Source organism: Anabrus simplex, chromosome 5 (assembly GCF_040414725.1).
Source record: "Anabrus simplex isolate iqAnaSimp1 chromosome 5, ASM4041472v1, whole genome shotgun sequence".
In the NCBI taxonomy this organism is placed as follows: Eukaryota; Metazoa; Arthropoda; class Insecta; order Orthoptera; family Tettigoniidae; genus Anabrus; species Anabrus simplex.
Window position 1 is genome coordinate 76,130,997 of NC_090269.1, and position 26,216 is coordinate 76,157,212.

General features: G+C 36.9%; 1 protein-coding gene across 2 annotated transcripts in view; it reads right to left on the reverse strand.

Annotated features, from left to right (window-relative positions):
- LPCAT (lysophosphatidylcholine acyltransferase) overlaps positions 1–26,216 on the reverse strand; it is a 475,917-nt gene that overhangs the window by 8,556 nt on the left and 441,145 nt on the right. For both annotated transcript variants that reach the window (XM_067148134.2, XM_067148133.2), the window contains exons 9-10: positions 20,385–20,483; positions 18,151–18,292 (exon numbers count right to left, since the gene is read on the reverse strand). In XM_067148134.2, the coding sequence (XP_067004235.2) occupies positions 18,151–18,292; positions 20,385–20,483 (241 nt within the window). The remainder of the gene's footprint in view (positions 1–18,150; positions 18,293–20,384; positions 20,484–26,216) is intronic.

Consider the following 26,216-nt stretch of genomic DNA (forward strand, 5'->3'; position numbering starts at 1 on the left):
AGTTAAAGTGAGGGAATTTATTTTCAACCTATCAAAATTGCTACTAATAGCAGAATATTCAAATAGTTTAGTGTGCAGAACAGGGAAGGCAATACAATGGATGTGACATTGTTTCCATTCAGCAATTTCTTTAATTCAGCCTTTAGAGCAGGAATATGGTTATCTTCTAGCCACACCTCAAAAAGCTGCGGAACCTATACTATGTAGGCATCGGTATTATCATCATCATCATCATCATCATCATCATCATCATCATCATCATCATCATCGTCTAATCATTTTCAGTGGCCCGAATGCAGTTTATGAGCAATTGCCAACATTATCTGTCCAGTTATAGCTTCTCCTGTTCTATTTGGAACCATTCTATGCTTCTTCCAGCCAGGTCCTACTCCACTTGGCTGATTCACCATTTCCTTAGTTGGCCTCTAGGTCTTCTGCTGCCTAGATCTCTTCCCAACAACTCTTTAGCTGCTTGGCCTACTGTAAATCTCTCTCTTAACATGTCCAAACCATTCCAGTCTCGACTTTGCTATTACATTACAGAGTGGTTTTTTAACTTGAGTCTCAAGTTGGATTTCATTATTACAGTTCTCATCCATTGTTTAAATGTTTAATTTAAAAATACCTGTTAGGTTCTTCAGTTTGCCAAAACAGATTTTGAATAAATCAATTTGTAAATTACCTGAAAAAAATAACAACTTACACACAACTCACAACAATGTCAGAGTACCAGTATTACACCAGCTTGCATTCTATGCTAGAGTGGAGGAGAAGTGAGGACATTCAGTATGATAAGTTCCAAATTCTTAAGGATTTAAACAGAATTTAAATATAAATGTTTATACATTTCTAAATATTTTTGAGTGTGATTTGATAGGATCTGATAATGTTCTTTCAAGAACGAAATGTGTCATTCTATTTTAATTAAGTTGCTTCCTTTTTTCAGATGTACGGTACATTAATTCTGTTATATGTTTTTTTTTTCTGAGGTAGTTTATACATTTATTTATTCAAAATAAGTTTTGGCAGACTGAAAAAACTAACAGTTATAAATTAACTGTGTCGAAACTGAAGAGGGATGGCTTCAGATATCAATCTCTCTCTCACTCGCCCCTCCATCTTCCCTCCCTGCAGCTTGGAGTCTGCTCCTATCTCTGCTGGTAATTGTACAAGGCTGTCCCACTGGAGATTCCTAACTTGATGTTAGAACTTGTTGGAATGTTGTGGTTTTCTCATAAAAATAAAATGTCATGTATCAGATCTTGTACATATTTTAAGGAATGCAACATTGAAGTTGTTTGTCCATAACTCAGATAATTGAGTGGAGTAGTTTAACTTCAGTTTATTCCTTGAACATTTGAATTGCCTGAAGTGTGTGAAAGTCAGTTATAGTCAACAGCTCATAATAAATGGATGTGTGTGAAGAAGGCTGTGTTTCAATGGTATAATTTGATTACCTAAACCTGTGTAATGAGCAGAAAAGAAGATATATCAACAGGATATGAGCCCAGAGCTCCAGAGCGCCAAAACACCACAGTAAATTTCAGACAATATAAGTGGAAATGGAGTAACGAGAATTAATGTCAGACGCAGCAAGTTGTGACATATTAACAGGAAAAATGGCGACCTTGTGGACCGGTGAAGAAACACTGAATAGGAATGTGGACAAGCTTACAGTGGAGAACTATTTTTCGTTGGCACTGAAGGTGAAACAAGAAATGTTGCTGAAAGATGCATGGGAATCAGTAATAGGGTATGAGGATACGCCAGGTTGTCAACTGACTCAGAAAGAAACGAGACGACGAGCGCGAAACAATGTGATCGTGTTAGCGGTTATTTTCAAATATGTCGGAGAAGATTTTGAAAGTGACATTGCAGATATTGAACCAGCGAATAAGGCATGGGAAAAACTGGACAAGTTGTGTAATGATGGAGGGCTAGTGAATGGTGCTATGACCCTGAAACAGTTAACTCATTTTGTGAAGCCCAAGGACATGAGTGTGCAAGAATACTTCGCAAAAATAAATCAACTGTAGAGGAGAACGAGCAAAGCTGGATACGAGGTCACACATCAATAAGTTGCAGGAATGATCATTGGAAATCTTACAGAGGAATATGCAGCTTGTATCCCTTCCTTGGAAGCTGATTTGGTGAAACTGACCATCTCGAAGGTGAAGGCGAGATTACTCACGGAGGAAAGCAGAAGGAAACTTCAGCAAAATGGAGGAAAGGCTTACGACACTGGAAAATGTGAGGAGGATGAAACTCAAGCCATGGTTGTTTAACAGAAGCAAGATATCAAGAAAGAAGACGTGGGACGAGGAAAACAGTATAGTTGCTACAATTATGGTAAACAGGGACATGTATCTAAATATTGTCGCAGTACCCAAAAGTGCTTCAATTGTGGTAAGTCGGGGCATTATTCAAAAGTATGTCCAACAATGAAGAGTGATGAGTCATCGCAGGAGAGTAAATCAGTGAATGCGAGTGGAAAAGTGGTAAGCTCAGAAATTATACATGTAGTAGATAAAGCAATGAGCATGGTAGTTTCTGTAGGAACTGAGAAAATTGAAGATTGGCTGTTCGATTCAGGTGCGTCCCATCATGTGTGTCCAACAAAGGAGATGTTTACAGACATGTTAACAAATGTAACCGGGAATGTAGAAATAGGAAATAACAGTAAGCTGGATATTAGAGGTATAGGTAAGGTGAAAGTAAAAATGTCCACAGGATGGACAATTACATTTACAGACGTGTTGTATGTACCAAACTTAGGTGCAAATTTAATATCAGTTGGTAAGTTAACCAGCAAAGGTTTCAAAGTAGGATTTGTAGGTGAGAAAGCAGTGGTTCTAGATAAGAATGGAGATGAAACATTGTTTGTTGCAAACAGAAGGAATGATGTGTATGTAGTACAAATAGAGGAGAGAAATGATATTGTAGCTGTGAGTGACTGTGATCAAATAATAAATCAAGAATGTAATAACAATGTAGCATTTAAAAGTGTTGGGCAGGTTAGGTTGTGGCATGAGAGATATGGACATGTTCATTCTGAAGCTTTGTTTAAATTGCCTATGTTAGAATTGAAAAGGAGTAATGATATTAATACTTGTTCTGTATGCATTCAGAGGAAGCTAAGTAATAAGGAAGTACCTAAGTCTTGTGAGTGTAAGGCAGAAAAATCACTTGATGTTGTGCACACTGATGTAGTTGGAAAAATGAGTCCACCATCACTTGGGAAATCTCAGTATGTCTTAACTATGGTTGATGAATACTCAAGATTTAATGTGGCTGTTATGTGTGAAAAATAAGGATGAAGTGTTGGAGGTGTTTAATAGGTATCAGGCAAATGCATAAAAGTTACATGGTGTAGGAATTAAGATGGTGCAATCTGACAATGGTACAGAGTATACATGTAGCGGGTTTCAAGCACAATTGCAAAGATGTGGTATTACTCATAGGAGATCTGTACCGTATACTCCACAACAAAATGGATTAGCAGAGAGGCAGAATAGAACGATGTTTGATACTGTTAGATGTCTATTGATCCAGTCAGGGTTACCAAAGGAATTCTGGGGAGAAGCAGTAATGACTGCAGTGTACTTAAGAAATAGGTGCCCATCCTCAGCAATAAATTTTCAGATACCGTATGAACTGTGGTTCAATAGGAAGTTGGATCAGAAAGAAATAGGTAGATTGAAAGTATTTGGATGTCAGCCGTGGGCTGTGAGGGCAGACAGCAGGAAGTTAGATCCCAGAGCAGAGTCATGCGTTATGATATGGTACGAGGCAGGTACTAAAGATGGATATAGGTTATGGAGTCTTGAAAGGAAAAAGGTAATAGTAAGGAGAAGTGTGGTGTTTGAGGAGCAGATATTTCCTTTTAAGGTGAAAAGTCCTGGAATTGATATCAAGGAAAAGATAAATGTACCAAAGGCAGAGGGTAGTGAAAGATACTTTGACATACTGTGTACTGAAGATCCAGAGATAAAATTAGGGACTGAGTTAGACACAGAGGAGGACGGAGTCTGCTAACTGGATGGAAGCCATGAAAGTGGAGATCAATGAGATGAGAAAGAAGGATGTTTGGGAAATTGTAAAAAGACCAGAAAATGTCAAGATAATTAGTTCTAAGTGGGTGTTTTCATTGAAATATGACAGTGAGGGTAACATTCAGAAATATAAGGCCAGGTTAGTTGCTCAAGGTTTTAAGAGACAGATGAACCTTAGTTTTGATGAAACATTTAGTCCTGTTACAAAGAGGAAAACAATGAGACTGTTAATAGGTATTGCAGTACGTAAAGGTTGGACTGTAGAACATCTAGATGTAACTAATGCTTACTTAAATAGTGAAATCAGTTGTACTGTATACATGGAACAACCAGAATTGTTCGTACAAAAAGACGTCCAAAACTATACATGTAAATTGAAGAAAAGCATACATGGACTACCTAATTCAAGTAAAGACTGGAAAGCTTGTGTTGATGCTATAATTAGAAGACTAGATTTTAAGAAATGTGTCAATGTAGTATCAGAGAGAAACTCTGCAGACTTGTTCACAAAGAATTTATCTGGCAACAAACTTAAGAGTTTGTATAAGCTTATAGGTTTGCAATGAGAGGACAATTGATTGAAGTGTAGTTTTTTTTATTTTTTTGAGCAAAGTAGGGAGTGTTGGAATGTTGTGGTTTCCTCATAAAAATAAAATGTCATGTATCAGATCTTGTACATATTTTAAGGAATGCAACATTGAAGTTGTTTGTCCATAACTCAGATAATTGAGTGGAGTAGTTTAACTTCAGTTTATTCCTTGAACATTTGAATTGCCTGAAGTGTGTGAAAGTCAGTTATAGTCAACAGCTCGTAATAAATGGATGTGTGTGAAGAAGGTGGTGTTTCAATGGTATAATTTGATTACCTAAACCTGTGTAACGAGCAGAAAAGAAGATATATCAACAGAACTCAACTTTCTTTTGAATCCTGCTGGTGATCTCTGCTTAGAAATGGTTATCTTGCATTACAGTGCTACAAACATACTGGAAGTGATCTACAACATCCAGTTTTACTCTGTCGAGCATGAGATGTGCCTGTGCTATTTGTTTACTCCTTGTCAATTGCAGTCTTCGTGCAACTTATATTTAGTCTGAAGTATTGGAAAAAAAAATTTTGCACTTTTAGTTTCTGCTGTACTTCTCTTTCTGTATCCCCATATTACCACATCAACTTCAAGTGTTAAAACCTTGAAATCATGATCCCCACAGTGCATTTACCTCTTCATAACTTTGGACACAACTCTGGTAGTGCTTGTACAGCACTTACACTTTTCTGATAAGAGTCGTGTGCATTTCTCTGTCTTAGGCATTCCCAGACTGGCTCCATGGCTAAATGGTTAGCGTGCTGGTCTTTGGTCACAGGGGTCCCGGGTTCGATTCCCGGCAGGGTCGGGAATTTTAACCTTAATTGGTTAATTTCGCTGGCACGGGGGCTGGGTGTATGTGTCGTCTTCATCATCATTTCATCCTCATCATGGTGCGCAGGTTGCCTACGGGTGTCAAATCAAAAGACCTGCATCTGGCGAGCCGAACTTGTGCTCGGACACTCCCGGCACTAAAAGCCATACGTCATTTCATTTCGTTTCATTTCATTCCCAGAACATGTCCCTGTTGGACACACAATTGTAAGCCTTTTCCATATGCATTCTGACACTAAATGTGAGGTCTGTTGCTGTTCTGTTCTCTCTAAAACCATACTGCTCATCCTTTATTTGGAGTTCAGTTATAGTTTGTGATAAATTATTTTTGCCATGATCTTCAGTCTTTGTGAAATAAGGCTAATACCCATGTACTTGTTGCATTTCCTTTTGCTTCCCTTCTAGCATAGTGGGACTAAAGTTCCTTTGGTACAGTCATGTGGAACTTATACTTCTTTCCAGATGATATTCAGCACTTTGAAGAGCCAGTAAAGTCCATGAACTCCAGCTGCTTAAATCATATGTGCATTTACCTCATTTATACTTGCAGATCTTCCTTTAATCATGCTGTTTAGAGCACCAACAACTTCTTTCCAGATCAGTTGTGGTTCACTCTCTCCAACTCCATTTTCAGCCATCAGGTCTTCAAATGTTGTTTTTGTTGTTGTTGTTGTTGACCTCTCACTGGTGTCATAATTTATTACTTTTGCTAGACCGAGTGGCTCAGACGGTTGAGGTGCTGGCCTTCTGACCACAATTTGGCAGGTTTGATTCTGGCTCAGTCCAGTAGGATTTGAAGGTGCTCAAATTCATCAGCCTCATGTCGGTAGATTTACCGACACATAAAAGACTCCTGTGGGACTAAATTTCAGCACCTCGGCGTCTCCAAAAACCATAGAAGTAGTTAGTGGGATGTAGAGTGAATAACATTACATTATTGTTATTGTGATTTTCATGATTTCCATGTTGATTTCTCAGTTTCAGTAGCTTAACTTTGTTTTGGACACTTCCACCTAATCAAGTCAGTTGTGTTGTATAACTTTATTCTATCTCATTTATAGTAGAACTGGTTTCAGTCTGTTGTTTAGACCATTTTCAGCTACAATAATAAACTTAAGAACCATACATTACAAACTATAAACAATGATAAAAATTCTATATTATGAAGTTTGCATTCCTTTTCTTGGTGATGTCTTCAAGAATTAAAAAAACCCACTATTTCAATGTCCATTTTGTTACAGTTTATACTCTTTGTTGTTGTGCAAATTTGTGAAAACACATTAAAACACAATTTAAAACCTTAATCTTCACTTGATGTTTTACACCCATTAAAATTTTCTTTTATTTCATTTTAATAATGACTATTATTTTGTTTACCTCCCCCAACCTTTTCAAGGCTTAGAAAAGTCAAAGTTTTTATGGTGGTGTGAATGTTGTAAGACTAATATGAGAAGAATATGTTTTTGTGCCCTTTAATTATATAACCTGTACATGCTGTAGCTGATAATGTTTAGATGCTAAACGAAATATGAACTACTGAACTGTAAATTTGCCTAAGGCAAAAAATATATTGTATCAAGCAGGTGGAATTATTGGTTTACTTCACTTAGCTGTCTGGAGTGTGTTATAAACAACAGGTAGCTCTTCACTGAGGAACTTCTCATCCAAAATGTGGCTTAATGCTATGTTTAAGCAGTGCACTGCACATGGCAGGCATTTGTGGTTTTGAAAAACTATCTTTATCATTGGTCCTTCATCTGTCACAATGTAACTAGTTTTTTTGTTAGTGGTTTAAAGTTTCACTAACATATCAAAGGTTTTCAATGACAGAAGGATGGGAAAGGGCTAGGATTGGAAACATAGTGGCCATGGCCTTAATTAAGGTATAACCCCAGCATTTGCCAGGTATGAAAATCTACGTCACAAGAAGTGACAGGTGCATACTTAAATGAAGACATTTGGGACAAAGTGAGGTCAAATTGTATTCCTCTTGCATTTTCACCACAGTGCATCTTTTATAAGGTTGACAAATTCAACGTAAGTATTTCAACGGATCATTTTGTTCGACCTATCTCTAGCTACCGCAGTTACTTCTCCATGCAATGACTACAGACACATTTGAATTTCCTCAATCACTGTTAACGATTGCCTGCTGCGATATCAAAGACGTGTGATGAGTGAGAGTTCCGGGTAGGAAATTCCAGGACAACAATGGACGAGTGTTCAGTGCAAAACCAAGGTTTGTAAGTCGCTATCTCATTAACGCAGCGTTGCAGCCTATACAAGTTTTATTTTGTTCGTCTAACATAGCTGAAAAATGAGCCATCAATGAGTAACGCGCAATTTACGGTTAAATTTATAGCAGTGCATAAATTGAACATCTTATTTCTAAGAATTACAGAGGTTGATGTGGAGACTTCCGGCTTACATCAATATTTACCCAAGCAACAGGTAAGAAAATGCTTGGTTAATTGGATTATGGAACCTCTACCATATATACTAATTAATACTGGTTGTCTCATAGGATGCCAGGAATACATTATTTCTGTCTCTCTCAGTAATAGACATACTGCATAATGTGGAAAAATTATCCCGAATTATGGAAACCAACATTCATAAAAGGCACTATCGTGCAAATTAACATTATATATGCACTAAAGTCAGAAGAAAAGTCATATTATGCAATATAAACATCCAAATATTTGCTATTAAATCAAAAAACCTTCAAAATATGCATTATGCATGAATTTTCTCCTGAAAAAGTCAAAACATGCAAACATGCAAAGAAAAAGAACGGTTATTTGGAATCGTTAAACCACAAAATGCATATTTGCGAAGTTTCAAAACTGTAACCAGCTTATTTAAAAACATGCATTTGCATGGAAATCTGGGCTCTAATTATCACAATGCTAGTGAAAAGGGAAGATGGGGAATTGTTAACACACCCAGAGGAAATAAAGAGAAGATGGAAGGAGTATTTTGATAAGCTAATGAATGTGAACAAAGAGCCTCCATGGCTCAGGCGGCAGCACACCAGCCTCTCACCACTGGATACCATGGTTCAAATCCCGGTCAATCCATGTGAGATTTGTACTGTACAAAGTGGAGGCAGAACAGGTTTTTCTCCGGGTACTCCGGTTTTTTCCGTCATCTTTCATTCCAGCAACACTCTCCACTATTTCATTTCATCTGTCAGTCATTAATCATTGCCCCAGAGGAGTGCGACAGGCCTCGTCAGCCAGCACAATTCCTATTCCTCGCTGCAAGTTGGGGGCTTCGTTCATCCCATCCCTGACCCAGTCATTGACTGGAAAACAGGTTGTAGGTTTTCATTCATCAATGAATGTGAACAACTGTACAGGGGAGATAGAAGCAATATCATGTGAGGACTCAACAACAGAAGATTATATAACAATTGAGTTAGCGGTACAAAAGATGAAGATGGGAAAAGAAACAGGGACGGATGAAATCAGTGTGGAAATGCTAAAGGCTGCTGGACCTGTTGGTATGCAATGGTTGTACTGACTACGAAAGTGTGTGTGGAAACACAAATATGTACCAGAAGGCTGAAAAAAAAAAAAAGGGATGATAATAATAGCAGTGTTTAAGAAAGGCAGTCTAGCTTAAGCAAGCGCCGGGATCGGACGTGTCGTGTTGAGTATTCCGGGTGGGTGGAGTAAGAGTGGGCAATATAGGGTTGTTATAGGAAGATGGCAAGGAAGAAGGTATCAACCAAAAAGAAGGAAGATAAATTGGAGATGGGTTTAAAGGGTGAGATGCTGTTGGTGGCAGCGGTGGTTACTGTGCTGCTGGTTATTGGGGGCGTGGAAGAAAATCCAGGCCCTCAGAGCAGTGGAAACATGAGCTGGGGGGACATAGAAGTTATAAGGAAAGTGGTTAAGGAGGTAGTTGGGAAACTCTGTCCATTTGAACAATTAAAACAGATGATACAAGAGCAAGTGAAGGAACACGAGAAGACGAGGCTATGGATTCAGGAAAACATGTATAAAACTAAAGAAAAAATGGAACACACTGAGAGAGAAATTGTATTACTAAGGGAGAAAATAAAAAAATATGGAAGAGGAGCTGATGATGTCAAAGAAAGATATAGCAGCTTACTGTCAAGAACGGAGGAAGAAATCCATATTTATTTATGGTGTGCAGGAAGAGAAGGCAGAAGCTAAAGTGGACGTTATTTACAAAGTGGTAGATGTCATCCAAAATAAAATGAAAATTAACTTTAGTGAGGTTGATATAGATGACGCTGAGAGAGTAGGTATGTTGAGGGGGCGCAGACCGATAAAAGTGACATTGCTATCCACAGTGATGGCAGTCATAGTGACCAGAAATGCCGGAGTTCTACAGAATGAAAAGGGATATGGGAAGAGATGTGAACAGGAATTACAAAATTCTAAGGAAACATCTAGTGAGGGCAAGACTGCAAGGGTTGAGGGTGCATATTAGGGGCCAGATATTAGTGGTGACCAATGGGAAATGGACTCGAAATTGGACAGTGATGGAACTTGAAGCTGTGGAGGAGTGCCTAAAGCAGGATGAAATGAGTAGGACCAGTGAGGTCATGCATAATAGAAAGAGAGGAGCACCGAGTAATAGTGAGATCATAGAAGAGGTTACAGAAGGAGTCAGGGAGAGTGTCAGCATAGAGGCGAGGCTGTTAGACTTGATGGTGGAAGGAATCAGGGGGGTGGTGGAGGAGGGAAGAGCACAAGAAAAGCCAAGTGGTCCCACGTGTAGTGAAAATAATGATCTGAGGGAGGAGGAAGATGCAAGAGGAACTATGATTAAAGGAAGAAGCTTGAGTCTAAAGGAACTGTGGAGCAAGAAGAGTAAAAGTGAGGAAGGTATAGTGACGAGAAGTAAAAAGTCAAGTAAGTTAGGTAATGGTGTCATATGTAAGAAGATTGGTAGGTATAGTGTGATCAAGGTTAAGCAAACGAGCAGGATGTGTTGGTGGCAATGAGTGATTGTGTTTGCTAACTGTATACTAAATGGATTTGTAGTGTACATTGAACTTGATATAGTTTAGTTTAGTTTAGTAATGTTTTATTTTACCTGCCAAGATTAAGGCCTTCAGGCCTTCTCTTCCATCTAACCAGGAACTGAAATATACATATGTTGCATTGTATTACAATAACTACGTCTAATACAAATTAAATTAATAATAATACAAGAATGGTGAGATTACATTAAGATGAAATGAATTACAATTAAATTAATAAATTAAGATTAAGTTAAGATTAAATTAAGATTAAATAAATCAGACATAAAAAGGGATAAATTCTTAAAACTAATATCCTACATGTGAAAAAAAAAAAGGCAGTACATAACATTTGATTTTAAAGACAAATCGGATAAAAATTTTAGACTCTCTACCAGGACATCCATAACAATAGAATGGTTGTAAGTAGCAGCATCAAGTTTACAGATGATCCTTACTGGTGCATAAAATGTCTCCAAAGTGCTTCCTTGAAAGTGTGAATAGCGCTTAACCCCCTGATATTTTCGGGAAGGAGGTTCCACTCACGGCAGGCAATTACTGTGAATGATTTATCATAGATGGCAGTTCTGTGGGTAGGTAAAGCAAGGATGGAATTATTAGTGGATCTGGTGTTACGACTGTGATAAGAGGATAAGTATTTGAAATATGAAGTAAGGTAAAATGGTTGTGAAGAATGAAGGATTTTATGGAGATGGCATAGGGAATGCACAGTGCGACGGATCTGTAGTCGGGGCCAAGATAGATGGTTATATGAAGGAGTTACGTGGTCATAGTACCGTAGGTTACAGACGTATCTCACACAAGCATTTTGACCACGTTGTAATCTGCTCAATAACTTGCCTCGAGCGTCTCTATAAATCGCGTCACAATAGTCGAAATGAGGGAAAACCAGACTTTCTACCAACATTTTTTTTAGTTTTTCAGGAAATAAGTATTTCTATATGCCCGTGCAGCATGTGCAATGCAGAGAATATTTTCTGGGTGATGTTCGTGATATGCGTTTTCCATGACATGTCATCATCGAAAGTAATGCCTAGGACTTTTACTGAAGACGTGAATGGTATGTTAGTATTACACAACCTTATAGATGGAATCTCTGGTCGATTGACCTTCGTGAGTAGTTTTGGGTATCCAAGGATGATGGCTTGCGTTTTAGCTGGGTTTAACCTAAGCCCACATCTCAAAGACCAAGAAGAAAATGATGTTAGATCCTGATTGATTTTGTCTATGGCGGAAAGTATTAGATTTGGAGATGTATGGAGGTACATTTGTACATCATCAGCATAAATATGGTATTTGCAATGCGTTAGGTTTTGGGAGACATCATTAATGTAAATGGAAAAAAGAAGGGGTCCTAACACTGACCCTTGGGGCACACCACACTGCACAGACCGCCAAGTTGATTTGTTTATTCTATCTGTAACACACTGCCGACGGCCATGCAGGTAGGAATGCAACCAAAGGAGGGCGCTGTCCGAGAAATGGAGGGAATACAATTTCGAGAGCAAGATGTCAATGTCAACAGAGTCAAAAGCTTTGCTCAAATCTAAGAGTATTAAAACTGTCACTTCCTTGTTGTCCATAGCTTCTCGGATGTCTTCTGTGACCTTCAGTAGTGCCGTTGTAGTACTGTGTGCTTGACGAAAACCAGATTGTAGTGGGTCAAATAAGTTGTAAGTCTTCATGTAGTCTGTTATTTGTCTATGAGCGATGAACTCTAGCGCTTTGGATAAAGCAGAAAGTATGCAGATGGCTCTGTAGTCAGATGGTTCAGAAGGGGAAGCTACTTTTTTTAGAGGACGTATAATGCCCGCTTTCCATATTTCGGGAAATGTGCTGTCTACAAGGGAAGAGTTAAATATGTTAATTAGTGCAGGTAATATCACATCCAGAATAATTTTTATCATCTCTATTCCTATCCTGTCATTTCCTTTTGCCGTTGATGTTATCCGATTTATAGCAAACCTGACTTGTGAGTGGGTTGCTGGACGGAAGTAGAAGTTTTCTCTATCTGTTCGCGTCTTTGCATAATTCCCGTCTAGAACTTCCTGTTTCAGCGCTGCATTTAATGTGCAGTTAGATGAAAAATGATCGTTCAGTTTTTCCAAGGGTATATTTATTTCGTCATCGTCTCGTCCTTTGGTAATTCCAAAGCTCTTTATGGATTTCCACAACACAGCTGTTGAAACATTTGGTTGAATTAAACTGTGGGCGTGTCGTAGTTTCGCATTTCTAATCTGTTGGGTCGTAGCGTTTCTCAGCCTCTTATAGTTCAGTAGATTGTCAGGAGTGCAATGTTTCTTAACTCGTCTATAAGTAGCATCGCGTTCAGCCATTAGTGCTCTAATCTCATCTGAGAGCCAGGGAGCTGGCTTCCGCGTAACTCGAGCCTTCTTTTCAGGGGCGTGTCTATCATACAGTTCAGTCATATGTTGATTGAAGAGAGTTACTTTGTCATTTATGTCTTTAAGTTTAAATATGTCATGCCATGGCACTGCAACTGCGTCTTGTAAAAGTTTAATCTTATCAATTCTTCGTAGATCTCTATATGAAATTATTTTCGATTTGAACTTGGGACTTTTAATAGAATAGGCCATAAATATAGCATCATGTCGCGATATACCCGGGACACTAATTTGACCGTGATGAAGAACTAATTCAGGTTGGTTAGTGGCAATGAGATCAATTAAGGTGTGTGATGTGTCTGTGTGATGTGTCTGTGTGATGTGTAGCGTTGAGAGAGAGAAACGTTAAATTGCAAGCTTTAAATGATGTTAAAAGTTGGGTTGTCTGAGGAGAGTTAGGTTCAAGAAGGTTTATGTTAAAGTCGCCCATTATAATTATATTTGAGTAATCAGTGACTAAATCTTGTATTTGAGTCTCTAGATCGCATAAAAAACCCGCTTTCGGTGGCTTATATACTACACCCAGAAGACATTTAACTTCACTCACAGTTATTTCCAGGAACATGAACTCAGGTTTTCGCTCGTACGGACCTGGAGACCTACAGATTATTTTAGGGCGTAAGCTGGTCATAACATACGTAGCGGTACCCCCGGAGGGCTTATTTAATCTGTCGGATCTAAGAAATGTATAACCCGCCAGCTGCAGTCTTTCTATTGCGTGATGTGGTTTTAACCAAGATTCAGAGATTAATATTGCGTGGAAACTGGGAGGCATAAATAGGGCTTTTATTTCGTCCATTCGCTCCTCCGCAAGGAGGCTTTGAGCGTTTATATGGCAAATTTTTAAAGCATTACTGTACGGAGAAAGCTGGTGGTTAATGATGTCCCTTGTCGACTGGGAATGGCAAGAAAGCTCAGATGACAATAGGTGTATGTTGCCTGCACAGCTGGTTCCAGCGACATTGGGGGAGGGTGGAGTAAGTGAAAGGTTTTGAGGAATGTTTGCAAGGAAGAGGGGAGCCTGTTCGTTTGTCTCAAGTTCGTTATCAGGGGGACTGTAAATTACGTTGTTCTCCGTTATGTTGGAGATGAATATGACAATAATGGGAATGAAATGGAAATAACAATTTACAGCGATCAATACGATAATGGCAATGTGTCAATAATGTAAGTGGAAATAAACACGACAAAAATAAGGCACTGAACCCAGTCTACCGCTACTAACACCAATCTACCACTACGGCAAGCAAAAGTAAGCTATATTACTAATTACGTTCTAATAGAGAGTTAAAGTTAAAAATTACGGTATACTACAAGGTTAACTCTAAAATTAAACTACAATAGAAAGTAACAAAATGTTGTGATCATTTCTCCCGCATATCACTTTAGTTCATTTAACTGTTCCATAGTGCACACTTTAAACTTATTTGATCCTATTTTTATATTGATTACTCCATCAATGCTCCATACCTGGCGTACACCGAACCTCGAAATTGCCTCCTTGAGGACTGCGAGTCTTGTTGCAGTCAGATCCTCTCTTATTGTGACCGCCGTTCCCTTAAGGCCTCTTTTCTTGTGGAAGATTTCACTCCGCTTACGGTAGGAAACGAATTTCACTATCAGAGGTCGTGGCTTCGCACCCAGTCGTCTTCCAATGCGATGGCTCCTGTCAATGTCCCGAAGGTCAAGGTCGACACCAAGATCTCTTGCGATGCTTATTGCGATGACATCGGGATCTTCTCCTTCCTTTTCCGGAATGCCGAAAATACGAATACTTTGCCGGCGCTGGTATTGCTCCAGTTCATCTTGCTTGTTTTTAAAGTCGCTTTTAATTTTTACAAGTTCCTTGTCCTTAGCCTGAAGCTGATCTTGTAATAGTTTGACACTTTCCTTGTATTCCGCTCTTAGTTCCTGGAGCTGCAACATTAGGGGCTGTAACTGTTCGGCTACGGCTACGGCTACGGCCTGCTTAACGAGTTCTTGTATGCTGGCGCCATGCGGCGGGCTGGCTTGGGGAAGCTTCTTAGGAGCCATTATGACAACTTGGTAGTATAACACTGATAGTTTACTGTAGTTAGCTGCACACGTTGAACTTCAGCACGAATGTAATAACGTCTTTATCACTTCAAGCACGTTGAACTTCAGCACGAATGTAATTCTTTATCACTTCAAGCACTATATCACCTGCAATTTACAATTTTTGCGAGAGAAAGTTTGCGCGCGACTAGCAGCTAGCGGCCATTACTAAATGATGTAGAGTTGGGTATGGTAATCGTAAGTGAATATGGCCTGAAATGTAAGTGTTGGTTAATTGATATGAAAGGAAAGTACGAGGGTTGGTGATGGTATTTTTTGTGTGAAGGTGTGAAGAGTGATTATGTTCTTAATACGTTAAAGAGTTGGGTATGGAGATTATGTATGGTTAATGATGGTTAGAGAGATGATGAATAAGAGGTCGGGTTGATGGTATATAGTAAGTGAATTAGGTTGACGAAATTAATAGGTAAGGTTGGTTGGTATATGTTTCGATGGTAAGAGTATTATGGTAATATTGAGTGAAGGATGCTAAGAGTGGTTATGTTTAAATGCAGAGTGAATTGGATTTGAAATGTATATTGAATTTAGTTGTTAAGTGTGATTTTGTTAGGAGTAATTATAATTAAGATATTTGGAGTGATATTTGGAATGATTGTAAATAAGGAAAGATGGTGTGGTTTGTTAAGAGTATGTGGAAATTGGTAAGTGGTGGAGTGTGCTTGTTAATGAGATTTGAAATGTGTAGTGAATTTAGTGGTTATAATTGAATTGTACGTAGTAGATATGTGGAGTCTGGTCTGATGAAGGAGAGAAGAATTAAGCTGGAAGGTGAGTGGAGTGAATTGAGGGATTGTTATGTTATTAGAGCGTGGTTGTAATGAAGTTAAGTTGGCAGATGATAACGCAAGGTGGACAGGTTTGATAATTGAATTGGACTGAATTGTAAGTGGTGGTATAAGGCGAGAGGAGGGAGTGGTGCATGGTGGTTTATGAATAGTAAGATGATTATTGCTGCTTTATTGTATGCATATAACGATAAGTGGTTGATGGATACAATTGGATTGAAGGGAGGAAATTGATCTGTGGTTATGGCTGGTATATGGTAATTCTGAGTATGGAATTTGATTGAAGAGTGATTATGATTAAGAGGTAGATGTAGTGAGATGGAAAGATTGATGAATAGTGAAAGATGATGGTTAGAGAGATGAGGAATAAGAGGTTGAGTTGAAGGCATATAGTAAGTGAATTGGAGGGATGAAGTTAATATGTGATTATGGTTGGTGTAAGAGATTGTTTTGGAGGTGAAGTTAGATAATGTATACTGGTAACAAGGGAGTAGCTCAGGCAAAAAAATTGCAACGTAAGTAGAAGGTGGCACACTAACACGGCAGGTGTTGTAATATGATGGCTGGGTTAGCAAACATGAGTAGGTTATGAGGAATGTGCAAGGTTTGCAAGTCCAGCCAAGGAATGAGGTGAAGGTTTAATAGCCTTCATGTGCCGTACTGCCGATGGTTTTATTTAATATTATTGCATGTCATTCTTATACAGCTGCCGTATTGCCATGGCTAACTGATCTCCAAAGCGAGTTGACTGTAGGCCATTTGTTACTAAATTTATATTGTTTTGTTTTTTGTTTCCTTATTTGTTTTTTTCTAGCAAGTGGAGTTGGAAAACGTGCTTAGGCATAGATATTCCACAGGGTCAAACTTGGAGGCAAACTGTTGTATGCACTGTTGTACTTTGTCACATATCAAAATAAGTGGAAGTTTGGTATGCATTTCCAATTTGAGAAAGAAGAAAATTATTTTCTTGTGTAAGTTTGATGCCGAACTTATGAAATTTGATTACTTTATCCATGTAATCATATGGAAGACACTGAGTCAGCATAGTTCATCTTCGCAGACTAAGTCCTTGTCTTTGTCACAGAAAGCGAACAGGTGAAAAAAAAAAAAAGCAGGTACAAGAGACCAAGTCTCTCATAATGTATTGGCACTGTCTGTGGCTCCAATTAGCCTACACAGTGGCCTTCACAGTATGCACTAGCCATGTGTCCTGGTAGGAGTTCTAGTTACCAACTGATGAGCCAAAATTGGCACAATGGGGCAAAATACTGGCAATCAAGAATGAGTTGGCTGGAAAATTTATAATGTCCAATAAGGGACCAATTATATTGGAATTATAAAATGAACAGCTTGCCTTAAATTGCACCACTTGTATGCCACATTTTTTTGCTACATCCTTCAGTTTTATCTGAATCATTTCATACGATACAGCAATGCAGTCATTTCTCATTTCCACTAAATATTCAAGCTCTTTTTTTTTCGACCTCAGGAAATTTTCCGTACCTTTGACCACAAAATGATCAACACATGGATGAAGCTTTCTTTAATTCTTCTTTCTGAGCCTGCCACATAGTGAATTCATTTTGGTTATATACCAAACTCCCTTCCCATGCACTTGATTCCATTATTTTCTGCAAAATAAACAACTATAAGTTTAAACTGCACAGTATAACTACCATTCTTTCATCCCATTTTGTACGTTACTTTACAACTCATTTGCCTTGGTGCTATAAGAGGCTGAGTGCATCTGTTTGTTCCCTTACATCTGGTGCTGCCTGGAGGCAGGCCAGATTAGCAGGTAATTGGAAGGGTTGGTTAATGCCCTTGGACTTTCCTTTGGCGGAGTTATTTAAATATGTTTGGAATCCAGGAAACAGGCTTGTTAGCTGCAAGGGCTGTCCAATTTCTTATCAAAGATGCTAGTGGAAATTATGCGGTATGCAAAAAATGTGAGAATAATATTCAGAAAATATATCTTAAAAATCTTGAGGGGAAGTTATGTGCGGGTAAATATGGTATCTAATATGATCTTGAAATGGTCAATTGTTGTAAACAAGGTTTTTTTTTTTTAGGAAACAAAGTTCCTGTAGTGATACTTCCTGTTTTAAAAACATACATGTACCCTTTCTAAGTTAAAATCGTGGAGACGATGGTACCCCTATTTGTATTTGATGATCAGAAACTTAAACATAACTGTCTTCTGTATTTATGTCATATGAAATGAGAAAAACTGGTAGGTATACTTGATCACACCATAGTTTCTTCTGAGGAAACAAAGTAATATTTATGTTAATTTTTTCAAACCGCTTATCTCATTACATATGTTATCAACTTAAAACGATTACAAAGTATTTCAGGCTGTGCAATACTTACTGTAAGTGATGTAACCCCTGCCCTCCATATCCAACAGTTGGAATACCTGTTGTATGTCTTCAGTAGGTATATGTAACGTGTGTTGAAGTGCCTGTGTTAGGTCTGACATGGACATTAAGCCCTTACCACTGTGATCATATATCTAAAAAACAAAGAGAGAATCCATTTACCATAAAATGGAAACACAATCCTTCTTCTTAATATGATGTACTGTAATACAGGTCAATATCATAGCAGAAGAGAATTGCATTGGAAATAAGTTTTATTGGAATGAGAATTGCAGCAAACGAAGGCAGTAAAAGTTTTGAATACACATTACTGATGGACTTTCTCTCACAAGTAGTGTGGTAGTTATGGCATGTGAGTGAAAAACAATTGACAAGTGCTGAGATTGATTTCTTGCCTGGTTGGCTAAATTACAGCTTATAAATCTCATATTTTGTCCCATATTTGCTCAACACAACTAAGGTTATGTTACAAGGAGATTCCCACCTTCCAATACTTATCAATTTCTTATAGCTAGTTTATTATTTACATAACATAATCCAGCTTAATCTTTGAGTATAATACTAAATAGAACATGTTTCGTTCCAATTATGGAACATCTTCAGCTTAACAAAAGTTCAGTTTAACAAAAACTGACAAGACAAATAAAACACTTGTGATGATTATGATAATGACGACGAGATAAAATATTTATTCATGTTGGGTTAAAATTTTCCAACAAGTCAATTTCTAAATTAATGAATTAAATCGACGTAAGGCGTCGTCTTTTTGGCTGGGGAAGTATGTACTTGTTGAATCTTGAAGGTAAAATTGAGAATATAAAAGTATGTTTTTAAAATATGATTGTCGGGGGAACTCTTGAAGACAAAGTAGTTGAGACGACATAGCGTAAGGGAGGACGCTAAACACAACATGGCTGATTATGAGACTTATTTCAACAGTCTAACTTTAAATTCAACTTCAACTACGGTTGTTTTCAAGAGTTCCCTCGACAATCATATTTTAAGAAAATATTTTATATTCTCAATTTTACCTTCAAGATTCAACAAGTACATATTTCTCCAGCCTCAAAAGAAGACCCCTTATGTCGATTTTATTTGTTAACTTGGACACTGGCTTGTTGGAAAATTTTAACCCAACATGAATGAACATTTTATCTCTTTGTCATAATCATAATCAAAGTGTTTTAAGTGTCTTGTCAATTTTTGTTAAATCTTTTAGCTGAAGATGTTCCACAATTGGAACAAAATATGTTCTATTTAGTATTATACTCAGAGATTAAGCTGGATTATGTTATATAAGAAGAAATTGACAAGTATTGGAAGGTTGGAATCTCCCTGTAACATAACCTTAGAAGCTTAATGGAACTTAATGGGACTTGTTTAATTTCCTAACCATTTATTTGTCAATATTACTCTCAGGCAAGATCACTTATACTATATAAGCATATCATTCTCTGTGCCTCTCCGTTGGTAATATGAATATTTACATTGATGGCTGAGAATGAAAGGCTTACAACTTAAAAGTAAATAATAAAAAGAAAACAGTTTTAAGATTTTACTATCAATGTATAGCTTATTTCTACCTCTATAACCTCCAAAAGTATTACAACAAAAAAATTGAATGTATTCATGCCAGGAAGTACTTCTAATGATTCTCAGTGTTCTGACATTAGTCACTTTGCTTAATTTGAAAGGGTCATTTTGAGTTGTACCTCTTTTCCAGATTATAATAAATGATATAAGAAATATGTACACACTCATTTTCAAAAAATTATTGAGAGGCAATGGTGTAAACTGCTAAAATATTAAACTCTTCTCCTGAAAATCATGGATTGTGAATTGTACCCTTTCGTCCTTTGCCATCGATATCCTTTGCATTCAATATAGATTGAAAAGTTAACAGCCATAGTTTTATATGTTATTCTTTGTTTAAAAAAATAAATTAATCAAGTAAAATGTTAAGAATATGTTTTCTGATAGAGAAAAAGTTCAGATCAATGCTGTATCGGAGCCAATTTGAATATAATGGAACGGAAACACTTCTGCCTATTCCAAGAGCTGCATATGATAATTCTATGACTATTGTCTATAAAACATCACTTTGAATAATGCTATTTGCTTTACGTCCCACTAACTATTTTTACGATTTTCAGAGACACCAACATCACTTTGTGTGTCTCCATTAGTCATACTCTGTACGAAATTTTGTATTTATATAAGCCATACCTTAAATGCAAGTTCCAGAAATTCTTCCATATTGCTTGCTTTGGATACTACTAGAACTCCCAGAAGATATTCTCGGAAGTCAATCACTCCAGTACAATCCTGAAAATCAATTAATTCCAAATAAGATGGATTGAGATGCAATTTAAGCAGATATAATTAACATGATCTAGCTGAAAATTAACAGAATATGAGAACTTAGTGTCATGTTAACCAGGAGAATATTCCTTGAGTTATGAAAATCAAGCCTTAATACTGGAATGTTTCAGTCTTTTAAAGGTTAAACATGAATAAATATATCAGAAATTTTAAAAGCTTAGGATTTCAATGATATTTTTAAACATAAAAACACTATTCGTAGAGATAGGGTAGGAATGGTAGGAGGGAGAGTATTCATTCTGGTGATAGAAGAATTTGTAAGCTATGAAAAAGTTAAAGATGACAAACATGAAATTCTAGGTGTAAGGCTCATCTCTAAAGATAATAGGCAATTTAATGTTTTGGAGTGTACAGACCAGGAAAGGGTAGCGCTGATGCTAATTTGGAATTATTTGATAAGATAATCAGCTATGTGGGAAACGATATGGAAAGGAACACGATTGTAGCGGGTAATCTCAATTTACAAGTCAAGCTAGCGTTGCTGGAACAGCCCGACGTACTTAATACGCACCATACGAAAAAAATTCAATCATTTCTTCCAACAAATGTTTCAACGGGGTTATAACACCCACTTAACCGTCTTTTGGATCCAATTGATTACAACACCAACATAATTACTGACATCCGCTAGCTTCGACATACATTTTGTCATTAGCAACGCCTCCACAAGATGTTCCATTTTCTTTTCTACTTTCAGATATATCAACCGTATACATTTTAACATATTTATTATGTTCACACTTCTGTTTTAAATAACTGACAGTGATTTTACCATCTTGGATTCACACTATGGGAATTGAAGAAACATCCCTCTTTGATGATTGTGCTTACACTCAAGGCCATCACAGTCTTAATGATATATAACAAAAGGATCCATTTTAGTTTTAAACTCTCAAATATTCATGTTTAACCACGTTTTAATCTTCAAAAACTGTTAATTTACTGGTTTTTTTTTAACACACTCTGGTGCAATATTGTTGTTTTAGATGTTATTGTATAATATTTTACGAAATCATTGTTCAACATTTTACCCTATAATTTATAAGATTTGAAAGACTCCATATGTATTATTTTAAAGATTGATATAGGCTGATGATGCCCGTAAAGGAGGGTGAAACATGTACCATTGACTTTTATGTATTATGTATAAAATTTTAACCATGTGAAATAGTGAATTATATTGTATTGTATTGTATTGAACAGGTGGACTTATAAATACTGTAATAATATTTGAGACATGATCTCAATTCACCAAATGTCAATTGGGAAGGTAATGTGAATGACAGAAAGCATGACCAACAAATGGCAAATAAGTTAATAAGGGAGGACAGCCGATTCAGAAAGTGGTGAAACCAACACGAGGGAAGAATATTCTGGACGTTATGCTGGTAAAACCAGATGAGCTCTATAGAGAAACCGAAGTAATAGATGGTATCAGTGATCATCAAGCTGTTTCTGTCGTAGTTAAAAATAAACATGATAGAAAGGAAGGTCTTAAAAGTAGGACTATTAGGCAGTATCATATGGCTAATAAAACAGGCATACGGGAGTTTTCAAAAAGTAACTATGATCGGTGGAAAACGGTAAATGGAAATGTAAACAGACTCCGGGATGGGTTTGAAGCAATTGTTGAGGAATATGAAAACAGATTTGTACCTTTAAAGGTGGTAAGGATGGTAAAGACCCACTATATTATAATAGAGAAATAAAGAGACTAAGAAGGAGGTGCAGGTTAGAAAAAATAGAGTTAGAAATGGCTGTGGAAGAAACGAGAAATTAAAGGAACTCGCTAGGAAATTGAATCTAGCAAAGAAATCAGCTAAGGATAACATGATAGCAAGCATAATTGGCAGTCATACACATTTTAGTGAAAAATGGAAGGAAAGTTATAGGTACTTTAAGGCAGAAACAGGTTTCAAGAAGGACATTCCAGGAAACATTAGTGAACAAGGGGAGTGTGTATGCAAGGATTTTCAAAAGGCAGAAGTATTCAGTCAGCAGTATGTAAAGGTAGTTGGTTACAAGGATAATGTATAGATAGAGGAGGTGACTAATACTAAAGAAGTATTAACATTTATCTATGACAACAATGACATTTAGAGTAAGATACAAAAGTTGAAAACTAGAAAAGCAGCTGGAATAGATAAGATTTCTGGGGATATACTAAAGACAATGGGTTGGTATATAGTACCATATCTGGAGTAGCCTACTTATTTTATTATAGTAGCCTCTGTGTATATAGGAAAGGGTGATAGACATAAAGCTGAAAATTACAGGCCAGTTAGTTTGACATGCATTGCATGTAAGCTTTGTGAAAGCATTCTTTCTGATTATAGTAGACATGTTTGCAAAATTAATAACTGATTCAATAAAAGGTAGTTCAGATTTAGAAAAGGTTCTTCCACTAAAGCTCAACTTGTAGGATTCCAGAAAGATATAGCAGATGTCTTGGATTCAGGAGGTCAAATGGACTGTATCATAATTGACCTATCTAAGGCATTTGATAGGGTAGAGCATGGAAGACTACTGGCAAAAATGAGTGCAATTGGACTAGACTTAAGAGTGACTGAATGGGTGGCTGTATTGGTAGAAAATAGATCTCAGAGAATTAGAGTAGGCAAAGTTATATCTGACCCTGTAATAATTAAGAGGGGAATTCCTCAAGGCAGTATTATTGGACCTTTATGTTTTCTTACATATTTAAATGATATGAGTAAAGAAGTGTAACCAGAGAAGGCTTTTTGAGGTTGATGTTATTCTGTATAGAGTTATAAATAAGTTACAAGATCGTGAGCAACTGCAAATTGACCTCGATAATGCCTCTTCAGTGACGCCTGGGCTATATATGATGGCTTTTCGTGGAGCTGTGGAGGATCAAACCAGCCTTCGGGCTGAATACCCAACATACAATGTTGTGAGATGGACAGTTGGCAATGGTATGATGATAAACGGGAATAAACATCACATTATGAGTTTCACAAATAGAAAAAGTACTCTCAGTTTTAATTACTACATTGATAGGGTGAAAGTTCCTGTTGGGGATCATTGTAAGTACCTAGGTGTTAATATGAGGAAAGATCTTCATTGGGGTATTCACATAGAAGGGATTGTAAATAACCATGCACATGGTTATGAGGGTATTTAGGGGTTGTAGTAAGGATGTAAAGGAGAGGGCGTATAAGTCTCTGGTAAGACCCCAACTGGAGTATGGTTTCAGGATTACTTGATTCAAGAACTGGAAAATATGTAAAGAAAAGCAGTTCAATTTGTTCTGGGTGATTTCCAACAAAAGTGTAGGGTTACAAAAAGGTTGCAAAATTTAGGCTGTGAAGATTTGGGAGAAAGGAGACAAGCTGCTTGACTAAGTGGTATGTTAAGAACTTGTGTTAGGTTTAATGGTCCACCCAATCAATACACTTCACTTTACAAGTGAAAACTATTTAATATAAAACTAAACATACTTTGGAACATATTTTGTCTCATTTGAGACTTCTTCAGCCATATCGTCTCGTAGCAGATTTCAGTTCTCATTGTTGCTGTCTAATAATTTAAAAATGGAGGAACCCATGACCTTTATGAGCTGTTTGAGAAGACACTAAAGACAAAATATACACACTATTTACATAAAATTGTACATCACTTCTTGAAAAAAAAAAAAAATTCTACAATGTTAACATTTGAATTACATTTCTTGAAAATATGACATGCATTGCTAGTAGCTGGTAGCTTCAGTGTACTGACTGAGGGAGATTTGAATTCTGGCCTTGCAATAGGAAAATGGGACCAAATCCACATCAGAATATTTGAAAGCTTTAATTCAAATGGAAATTCCTTTCAAAAAATAAGCTGTTTCTGGTAGAAGGAATCTCGTGCTTCTGAGATAGCTTGTCGTATGGCAAAGATCTGCGCTGCATGACCACCTTATTTGTAGCTTAATTCTTGCAAATATTCCTTTAAAAAAAGGCAAGGTCAGGAAAGAAAGAGATATATAAAATCAATAAGTTTAAAACCCTCAAAATTTAAGAAATGAGTTTCCATCACAAATACATGATGTAAAAGCTTCCCATCAAAGTTGGTGAAACTCCCTATAGCTGGTTCACATCTGAGTCTCGCTTTGACGTGCTTCTCCGCACGCTACTGCGTGTGTTGTAATTATGTTTCCTCCCATCCGGCGGAACTTGGCTAGGGGTGGTAGGGGGGGGGGCAGTGCTATTAGTAGGGGAAGGGGTAATAGCTCAGCGTATATGTAGAACGGGAGGGTGGGAGGTTTGTTTTAGAGGAAGTAAGTTCAAATTATTAATTTTTTGTGATGATAAAAGTGATGGTATCTGTTCTTATAACAGATCTTTTTCTCTTTACGTCATTCAAATTGTTGTTTGTGTTAATACTCTGGTCCAAACCTATATAAATATTTTTGTAATTGCTCATCAGGTTCCCTTTGCTCACTATTTTTAAAATGGTCAAGTCTCTATTTACGTCAGTGTACTGGTGACCAGTATCTCCCATATGGACACTCATAGCAGAATACTTCTTGTGTCTATTGGCATTGACATGTTAGAGATATCTAGTTTGAAAACTCCTACCTGTTTGCCCCATGTACATGCAAAAGATTGATCACACTTAAGTTTATAGATTCCCGAATCTAAGTAATTCTCTTTATTGTAATTTACACTATTATGGTTATAAAATATATGATCATTATTGTTCTTTGTTGAAAATGAGACTTCATAGTCATGTTTCTTAAATAATTTTGTGATTTGAAAAATCTCGGGGTTTGTAAATGTAGAAGTCACGTACTTTGAACTCTTGTAATTCTCTGCTGTTAGTCTTATGTTGTTCTTTTTTTACTTTACTTATAATTTTATTAATGGTATTAACACTGAACCCATTCATAATGGTTATCTTTTGTATGTTCTGTAATTCTTTTTCTCTTTCCGTATGAGATAAAGGTAAATTGTAGGCTCAATAAACTATACTGAAATAAGCAGCCCTCTTATGACTCCCAGGATGTAAAGAATAATTTTTAATGGTCACTGGAGTAAACGTATCCTTTCTATATACTTTATAAGAGTATTTACCAGGTTCCCTCTTAACGGTCACATCCAAGACATTTAAAGCATTGTCCTTCTCATTTTCAAGTGTAAATTTTATTCTTTAAATTAATTAATTTCAGAATTGTAAGATAGTGTTACTATAGTTATAACATTTATCTATTATTACAAAGGTATCATCCATTAATCATATCCAAAAATCCAAACCTTGAATATGTCCAATTATTTTCATGATGTTCTAGATGGTCTAAATAAATATTGGCTAGGATACCCATGGCTGGAGCTCCCATTGGTAATCCATCTTGACTATAAATAGTCTCGTTGAACATAGAATAGTTGCTTTTTGTGACAAACTCTAGAATTTTTCAATCTCTAACTTCCCTAGATAACCTTGACTAGTTAAATTCATTCTAATATCTTTTGTTTACTGACTGGGATATTTACATACATGTTAGTTATATCATACGAACATAAGGAATGATGTGGCAGAAGTTTGAAACTTTCCAAACTTTTACAAAAATCTATTGAATTCCTTATTATTGATTTATTGTGAAACCTATAGTTGTTAGAAAGAAATCTGTGTATAAATTTGGAGATTTAATACGTAGAACTGTTCTTACAGTTA